General features: G+C 56.1%; 1 protein-coding gene across 1 annotated transcript; it reads right to left on the bottom strand.

The window, feature by feature from the left end:
- Positions 1-2,291: 2,291 nt before the first annotated feature.
- On the bottom strand, positions 2,292-8,628 carry NR1H2 (nuclear receptor subfamily 1 group H member 2). Its single transcript, XM_061139925.1, has 10 exons — positions 8,471-8,628; positions 8,220-8,358; positions 7,644-7,705; positions 7,441-7,563; positions 6,831-7,121; positions 6,477-6,748; positions 6,115-6,294; positions 5,350-5,449; positions 2,829-3,037; positions 2,292-2,581 (listed from the first exon to the last, which is right to left on the bottom strand). The coding sequence occupies exons 3-10, from the start codon at positions 7,684-7,686 to the stop codon at positions 2,435-2,437; spliced, it is 1,365 nt and encodes a 454-aa protein (XP_060995908.1). The 5' UTR covers positions 7,687-7,705; positions 8,220-8,358; positions 8,471-8,628; the 3' UTR covers positions 2,292-2,434.
- Positions 8,629-9,543: the final 915 nt, after the last annotated feature.

Below are 9,543 nucleotides of genomic sequence, written 5' to 3'. Positions count from 1 at the left end.
CTTGCGGCCTCGGCTTCCCCATCTGGACTCTGCGCAGGGCAGGCCCATCTCTAGAGCGAGAGGCACTTTGCTTGGAATAGGACGATCGCGTGTAACTACTCTCACTTCCTCCGTTCCCTCTCCCCTCTCTACAAAAATATATTTTTCAGTACCCCACCCACCCCTCCAGACAACACCCTCTTCACCCTGGACTGGGACTGTCCATTCAGCTCACCTCGGTGTCCCCTCACGGCCTGGCGCTGAAGAAATTAGGAGAAGTCCACTGCCTTTCCTTTGAACTCATCTGGGACTCTTTTGAGGCCTTGCCTGACTTCCTACTCATTTCCCACATTGTCCCATGCTGCCCCCATTAAAGCCCCCATTCGCTTACCTTCTGTCAGTCCCTGCTCAGCCCCCCATGACCAGCCCTGACTGGTGGTCAACTCCAAGGAGGGACTTTATCTTTTTATTTATTTGATTTGATTTGAGGTCGTGTGGCCTAGCTTGCAAAATCTCAGTTCCTGACCAGGTATTGAACTCAGTTCCTGGCAGTGAAAGCATAGAGTCCCAACGACTAGACCACCAGGGAACTCCCTAATACAATTTTTAAAAGGTCCATTTACAAGTATTACAAAATATTGGCTATTATTGTCCATGTTGTACAACACATCCTTGAGCCTACCTTACACCCACAGTTTTTACCTCCCATTCCTCCACCCGTTGTCCCTCCCCCCACTGGTAACCACTAGTTTGTTCAGTCTGTCAATCTGCTTTACTGTTATAGTCACTAGTTGTTGTATTTAGATTCCGTATGTAAATGATACACAGTATATGTGTTTCTCTGTCTTATTTCACTTAGCATAATGCCCTCCATGCAGAAGGAAATGGCAACCCACTCCAGTGTTTCTGCCTGGAGAATCCCAGGGACGGAGGAGCCTGGTGGGCTGCCGTCTATGGGGTCCCACAGAGTCGGACACGACTGAATCGACTTAGCAGCAGCAGCAGTGCCCTCCGTCCATCCATGTTGTTGCAGATAGCAAAATTTCACTCTTTCATGACTCTTTCTGTGTGTATGTATGACACCTTCCATTCATCTGTTGATGAACACTTAGGTCGCTTCCATATCTTGGCAATTGTAAATAATATTGTTACAAACATTGAGGTGCATGTATCCTTTCAAATTTAGTGTTTGGGGTTTTTTGGATATATATCTAGGAGTGGGATTGCTGGGTCCTGTGACGGAGTTCTAGTTTTAGCTTTTTTTTTTTTGACCCCAATGAATGGCGTATGGAATCTTAGTTCCCCAACCAGGCACTGAACCCAGACCCTGAGTCCTAACCACTGGACTGCCAGGGAATTCCCCTAGTTTTAGTGTTTTGAGAAACCTCCATACTGTTTTCCATGGTGTCTGCAAAGAGAGAGACTTTATCGTGTTCACTGATGTTTCCAGTGCCAAAGAGTGTATTTGGCACATAGTAAACGCTCCATGGGACTTCCCTGGTGGCTCAGATGGTAAAGAATCCGCCTGCAATGTGTGGAGAACCTGGGTTCTTCCTGGGTTAGGAAGATCCCCTGGAGGAGGGCATGGCAACCCACTCCAGTATGCTTGCCTGGAGAATCCCCTTGGACAGAGGTGCCTGGCGGGCTACAGTCCATGAGGTCACAGAGTCAGACATGACTCAGCAACTAACCACAGCACAGCACAAATGCTCCAAACCTATCTGTTGAATGAATGACATCTGTGTCCTGAGAATAACCAGCACAGTGCCTGGCCCACAAATCAGCCTCAGCCAATACTTGCTGATTGAATGAAAGCCCCAAGCCCTCCTCCACTTAAACTCTCCCTGACCTGCAGGAGTGGGCTCCAACAACCAGATGACCCTGAGATTGTCAGGGCCTCTCCTGGGCCCCCAGAGCTCCTAGTTACATCACCCTGAACCCTCCCTAGTCCAGCACCAGGTCTAGGGGTTTGGTGTTCACGAAGACCCTGGTAGCCCATCCCCATCTCAGACTCATTCTGAATCAGAGCAAGTTTCTAGTCATACTTTATTTTCCTGTTTTTGTTTTTTTTTTTTTTAGTTTTTATTAAATAAAAGGAGCAGAGGGGGGAGCCTGTGGTCTCCGGGCTGTGGGAGAGCCACAGGCCCTCCTGCCTCCGTTCAAGGTGCACTGCATGGTAGGCTTGAGGTGTAAGCTGGGCGGGGAGGGCAGCTGGGAGTGCTGGAGAGGTCAGAGGTCAGGACCTATGACCCCAGCCAGCCCTCCCAGGAAGACTCAGTGGGCAGGCAGGGAGGGCTCCTGGACCCCAACTGGGGCTCATCCTGAGGGCTGGCAGGGGGCCAAGGCCTGAGCTCCAAGCTGCAGAGCGGGAGTCCAGACCCGGCCGGGTTCCTTCCCACCCCAGTGTCCAGTCATTGGGGGTGTGCAGGGCGGTGGGGCAGGGTGCCCGGGCCCCTCACTCATGGACGTCCCAGATCTCAGACAGCAAAGGCGGCAGCTTCTTGTCCTGGAGCCGCAGGGCAAAGACCTGCTCCGAGTGCACAGAGCTGAGCGTGCGCAGGCTCACAAGCTTCATCAGCATGCGGGGGAAGCGCAGCTGGTCCTGCGAGGGGACAGGAGCGGGTGGGCGCAGGGCGGCCCACCAGCAGGGCCCCCCCCCGCCCCTGGAGAGGCAGTGTGGGGCCCCTGGGCGTGGACTTGGCCTGACTCCTTGATGAGGGGACAGGGGCCTGGAGGACCAGCTTTTGAAAGGACACTGATCAGAACTCAGCTGCTGGGGGGCGCCAGGGACGTAGGAAGCTGACCCTACACGGGTCTAGATTTCCTCGGGAGGGTCTGGGCTCCGGTACCTGTGGCCTCTTGATGCGGGTGTAAGACAATAGCGCGTCCACGTAGGGCTGCTGCAGGGCCTCCACTCGGCTGGGCTCCTGCACGTTGGGCCGGTCGGCTGAGAAGATGTTGATGGCGATGAGGAGGGCGTACTCGGCATCGTCCAGGCCCAGGCGCCTCATGGCCCGCGAGAACTCGAAGATGGGGTTGATGAATTCCACCTGCAGGCCTGCGGAGGCAGGAGACCGGTTCTGATGACCACTCTGACCCTAAAACTGGCCCCCATGCCTGGCCACTGGCACTGCCCACTGTCAGCAGAGCGGGGGAAACGACAGCAGGTAGACAGCCGGTCACCCTGTAACCCCACTGCCCACCAAGGGCTTGGCACGTCATAGGTGTGCCATACATCTTGCCTGAATGGAGGAATGAGTAATGAGTGCGAACATTTATTCAGAAGCTTCTACTACCCCGTCACCCCCTTCGCTTCCTTCCTGGTACCTCTCCTCTGGAAAAGGAAAGATGTTTAATCCCAGGTCACCTTACATCACCCCGAGGTGGCGTCCCCTGCTCTCGCAGTGAAGCAGAACTCATTTCCAGCTGTGACTCATTCATTCATCAAACCTGATTGAGCACCCACTGCATGTCAGGTCCTGGGCAGAGATTTGTAAGACAAAGCCCCCTGCTCCGGTGGAACTTGCATTTGGGGCTTGAAGGGACAGATAACAGACAAGCCTATAAGTAGGCCATCCACCCTGTGAGATGATTCTAATGGATCGAGGTAATGCAGGGGAGGGTAATGGGGGCCAATGAAAATCACATCCACATCTTAGACATGAGGGTCACCACAAGGTGACAGTGTTGGAAGGCCTCCCTAGCTGCAGGGTGTATGGCTCCAAAGAGGGGAGGGAGGGAGTTAACAGGATGTGCTAGTGTTCCCTGGAGGGTGCCACCAGTCTGTTTGGCCTGGGACTAGGCTACCTAGGCCCTGGGACTTTGAGTATTAAAGCTCAGAAGGAGACGTGCCTGGTGGCAGAGTGGGTAAGAATCCGCATGCCAATGCAGGTGACTCAGGTTAGATCCCTGGTCCAGGAAGATACCACAAGCTGCAGGGCAACTAAACCCATGCACTGCAACTACCGAGGCTACCTGCCTAGAGCCCGTCACACACACGAGAAGCCCGCGCACGGCAACTAGAGAGAAGAGCCCACTTGCCGCAACTAGAGGAAGCTCCCGAAAAGCAACGAAGACCCAGTGCAGCTAAAAACAAATTAATTAAAAAAAAAGAAAAAAAAGCTTGGAAGGTCCCAGGCAAACTAGGACAAGATGGTCATCCTAGTTCTGGAAAGAGGGACCAGCAAACGAAGAAGCTGTGAGGCGACAGCACGTTTGGTGGGTTCAAATAACAGGGAGGCCACCGTGGCTGGAGGAGGGTGAGTGAGGGGAGGGTGGGAGATGAGGGCAGGGGAGAATGAGGCCACGCCCTACAGGGCCTGTGGGCCAGGTGAGGACTCTGGCTTTTCTCCCAGTGTGACGGGAGCCACGGATGGTGCTGAGCACAGGAGGAACGTGAGCTAAAGTGGTTGTTAACTGGATCCTTCCAATGACTGTGTGAACAAACACACCTGGCTGGGGTGGAGGTAGAAGCCCAGCAAGGGGCCCTGCAATGTTCCCAGAAGGGCAAACTGAGGCCTGGACTGTGACAATGGCAGAGGATGGGGCGGTAGGGGAAACCAACCCCCGCTCCAGCCCCATCTCACTGTGCTGCAGCTGCCCAAACCGCCCTGTGGTTCCTTAAAACCACCCGCTCTTCCCCACACCAAGACCTTTGCACATGCTGAGACCCCTGCCAGCAACACCCTCCCAACCCCCAGTGCTCCCCTGCCAAGATTATACTCAAAGGGTTACTGGGACGGCCCTGGGTATTGGGAGAGCCAGGAATTAAGAGGAAGGAAAGATGGGGTGAGGAGCAGATGTCCAGGAGTACAGAGAAGTGCCCCACAGAGAGATGACGGGAGAGAGCAGGACTCACTGAGCATGCCCAGAGGCGGAGAGAGTGAGGCCCTGCACTTGTGTTTCCTGGTAGCTAACACTACTCCCCACCTCCCTTGTCCTCTGGTCCCACTGAGCCACACTATCTCCAGAAGCCCATCGCCTCAGTTACATCCCCAGGGAAGTGCTCTTGGAGGGCAGGGACCAGGGCTGCCCTGTACAGTTGGGGAGGTTGTGCATTTTCCAATGGACTGAGATCCAGCCTCTCTCACATGAGACCAGGGCTGGGGAGGAAATAGTGTCTTTCCTTAATTCCTACCAAGATGCCCTATATGACAGCACATACCCCTCTGTCGCATCCTGCTCTATGTGCCCCATGTGCAGAGTCAGGGCTCAATAACCTCACTGTGCTCTTAGCTCTCACTGTGAGGTGGGTGCGCTCAGCTCTCACCCTATCTGGGATGTGAACAGATGGAAGCTCAGACAGGGATGAGAGGCCCTGGGTCTCCTGGCCAGCAGGGACCCCACTGCCCAGCCTGCACTTGGCCATACCCGCGCGGTGGAAGTCATCCTTGCTGTAGGTGAAATCCTTTAGGAAGGTGATGCACTCGGTCTCGTGGTTGTAGCGTCTGGCCGTCTCCAGTAGCATGATCTGAGGGTGGCGGAGGGGAGGGGGGTGGGAAGGGGCTGGGCAGGGGCTGGAGGAGCCCTGTGACCCTTCAGCCACTGTCCTTCCTCTACTGGCCTGAATGGACGAGCCCAATCTTGCTGGGATCATCCCTTGCCCACCCCACCATTCTCTCAGCCACAGGGCCCACAGCCAGCATGCTGAACACTCCAAGCTCTCTCCCTTCCCCAGGTTCGGCACCCCCAGCCTTCTCCACTCAGGACACTCTCCCTAAGTGCTTATTAGACACAGGGAAGAGCTTTCAGTCTGTTCTGTTCACCACCACGCCCCCAGCACGTGGAATAGGGCCTGGCATACACTAGACACTCAGCACTTACTCATTACCATGGTTTTGGTTCAAACATCAACTGCCTGAACAAGCCTTGTCAGCATGTTCCCTGAAGTGTGGCCCTCCAGCCCAACCCTCAATTATTCTCCATCTTAGGCCATTTCCTTTCCTCGCCATCACAGGAAGCTCTGATGACTTGTTTAGCATTTAACGTTCTCCTAGAGAATACCACCCACACCAGGGCAAGGCCTAGAGTCTGCTTTGTTCCTATGCTCCAGGCATCTCTCCTGGGGTTTATCTCAGGACTTCCTCAAGGGCAGGATGGAATGGACTCCCCGAGACTGGGCAGGCTGGCCGTTACCTCAATGGTAGAGGCCTTCAGGAGGGCGATCTGGTCTTCGCGACCCAGCTGCAGGAAGCCAGGCACCTGTTTAGCGAAGTCCACGATCTCCTGCACGGAGATGATGGCCAGCTCCGTGAAGTGGGCGAAACGCTGCTGGCGAGCATCACGGGACTGAGGGTCTGCACCCAAGGGCCAGGGCTGGGGACACAGGGTGGGAGGGGTAGGTTACTATTAGCATGTCTCCCGTGAGCCCAAGCCTACCCCATCTCAAAGCGCCTGTTCTCTGGAGCCTCATTCTCTCCCTGTGCCCTGGACTGTGGCCCTGTCGACTTGACCACGCTGGGCGCATCGTCCCTCGAGGCTGGTGGAAGGGGCCGTACCGTGACTTTGGGCTGGTCGGAGAAGGAGCGTTTATTGCACTGCAGCTGGGCCGCCACCAACTGCTGGATCATTAGTTCCTGAGCAGCTGTTAACTGGATACCTTCACCTTCTCCGGAGCCCTGGCCACCCCCGTCGGACCCTCCAGGGGAGGCCCCAGGCCCAGAAGCTGGGCTGCTGCTGCTGACTCCTGGCCCCGTGGGTGACGACTGTTGCTGCTGCTGCTGCTGTTTCCGAATCTTCTTCTTCCGGATCTGTTCTTTAGAGAGGACGCCTGGTGGGGAGACACAGGCCTCAGCAGAGGCTCCAGAGCTGGACAGGGGCCGGCCTGGCCCCACTCCCTCCCCAGCACTCACATTGCTCCCGCATCCCTGCCTCCTTGCATTTCCGCAGCCGGCACTGCTGGCACTTGCGCCGCATGAAGGCGTCCATCTGGCAGGTGCCACCGCCCCGGCAGGCATAGCGCCCGGCCCCGCCTCGGATCACACTTCGGCGGAAGAAGCCCTTGCAGCCTTCACAGCTGAGCACGTTGTAGTGGAAGCCGGAGGCTGTGTCCCCGCACACTTGGCACAGCTCGTCGCCCAGCATCTTTGGAGCTGGGCCCTTCTTTCGCTTGCGCTCCGGCTCCTCTGCTGTGTCTAGGATGACTGGCGTGGGTGGACAGAAGCCATGAGACAGAGCCACGGGATAAACAGCAGCCAGAGGGACAGGTCCATGAGAGATCATAGGCAACGAATCAGAGTGTGGAGGGGGGCCCACGGAGACGGTGATTCAGAGGGAAAGATGTGCATGTCAGTGAATCCCAAAGAATGGGTCATAATAAGAGGTACCAAGAACTAACAGAAGAAAAAAAAATCAGCAAGACGCTGGGGCTGGCCATCCCCATTTCTGATCTTTCTCTCTTTCTAGATTCCTCTCTGAGCCTCCATACCAACTCCCAACCCATGTCCCTGGACCCTGTCTCACCCACGACGGAGGCTGAGTCGGCCCCATCAGTGCTTGGGGCATCAGGATCCGCCCCTCCAGGGCATGGTTCAGGACCATCCTCCTTTCCCCCAGGTGAAGAAGAGGGGGTGCTGGGGCCATTTCCTGGGAGAGGGAGACAGTGAGTTTCGGCTGACAATAATCTGATGGGAGAATAGCTGTGTTGGGGAAGGGGGGCCACTCACCAGGCAAGGGGGTATCCACGGAATTCGTGGTAGGGGTGGACATGGTGGGGTCACGGAGCAGCCTGCAGGATACAGGGGGGCGGAGAGCCTTGTGGGGCCAGGGAAGGTCAGAGTAGGCCAGCCACAGGTCTTGATGAGGGTAACTCTCTTTCCTCCATCTCTCACACTCTTCCCCTACTTCGTACAGATCCCACCCCCAGTCTCTTCCAGCCTACAGACCCTCCTATTCCAGTTCTAATAGGGCCCGCCCCCTTTCTGCTCCAGGACAGCCTTCGGCTGGGTCTCAAGCCCTGCCCTCCCCTACTGTCAGCTCCCCTCTTTTAGGCTCCCTCCATCCACTCCAGACCTCGCCCACCGGATTTTTCCAGACACTATCCCTTCGGCTTCGAGGGCTCCGCCCTCACTTCCTCTTTCCCCTCCAGCTTCACCCCACCTCCGCCGAGGAAGCACCCCCATCTCTCCTTCGGACCCCTGCTCAGTCCATAATGCTCCGCCCACATTATTTCCTTCTAGGCCCCGCCCCATCTGCGCCCATCACGGCCCCCCGCCTCCTCCCATCATGCTCCGCCCTCACACCTCTCTCCAGGTCCCGCCCCTCTCCGAACAGCAGTGGGGGGCGGGGCTCATGGCTGCGCGCGAGGGTCTCGTGGGCGGCCTCTCTTACTGGGGGTCCACTACTCCCGTTGCCTTGGAAACAGCCGGGGGGCGGCGCGAACTAGGAGGGGAGAGGGTGCGAGGAGAGAAGGGGGCTGAGCCAAGCAGCGCAGGGAACGCCGGGAAGCCCCAGGCCCAGGGCTCCTCCCGCGCCGCCCCAAACTTGAGTGCACCTGCTTCTGTTCCCTTGCTCTGCCTTCTCTTCCTTCTTCTCCGTAGCCCCTGGCACGCCGCCGCGACTCAGGTCCCCTCAAAAGTAACTTCGCCACTTCTTCCGGCAACCCCACCATGCGTCACTTCCGGGAGTGGGCGGGTAGTCGCGATGACGAAATTCCGGCTCGTTCCGGGATAGCCTAATGGGCTGCCCAACGTGGAAGTCGTGGACCCGCCGGAAGTTTGCGTTTCCGGGTAACTAGGATGTGGGCCGGCAGAAGAGTTCCTGACCCATTCAATGAAATGTTGGGCAGTAGGGCGGCGTGAAGGTCAAAGTCGCTCAGTCGTGTCCCCACTCTTTGGGACCCCATGGACTGCAGCCCACCAGGCTCCTCTATCCATGGAATTCTCCAGGCCAGAATACTAGAGTAGATATCCGTTTTCTTCTCCGGGGGATCTTCCCAACCCAGAGATTGAACCCAGGTCTGACGCGTCGCAGGCGGGTTCTTTACCTGGTTCTTTACCAGGGCGGCGTGGTGAGTCCCAGATCTTCCCGCCCCTCCCTGTGTAGCCTTAAACTCTGTCTCTTGCTCAAGGGCCAAAGGTTTACTCGGCATCACCTCCCCAGCTGCGGCTCCTTTTGGCACACGGCTGATTAAAAGAATGTTTGTCCTTTTTAAGTTGTGGTAAGTTTTCTGATTTTGGAGGAGCGCTGCTTACTGGTTTCAAATAACTGAAATTACCAACCTAGACCTAGTAAAAGCATATTTTGAAAATAATTTGGTGGGACTTCTCTGGTGGTCCAGTGGCTAGGATTCCAGGCTCCTAATTCAGGGGGCCTGGGTTTGATCCCTTCTAGGGGAACCTGATCCCACACGCCACTAAGGCACAGGGCAGCCAAATAAATATATTAAAAATAAATCCAACTTGCAATGCAGGGAATGAGGGTCCCATCTCTGGTCAGGGAACAAGGATCCCAGTGTGGGGGGGCGGTTAGAGCAACTAAGCCCACGTGTTCCAGAGGCTTCCTGCCACCAGAGTGCACGGCCAGATCAAAAGATCCAGCATGATGTAGTGAAGATCTCAACTGAGA

Source organism: Dama dama, chromosome 4 (assembly GCF_033118175.1).
Source record: "Dama dama isolate Ldn47 chromosome 4, ASM3311817v1, whole genome shotgun sequence".
NCBI lineage: Eukaryota > Metazoa > Chordata > Mammalia > Artiodactyla > Cervidae > Dama > Dama dama.
This window is presented reverse-complemented; position numbering and strand designations above follow the sequence as displayed.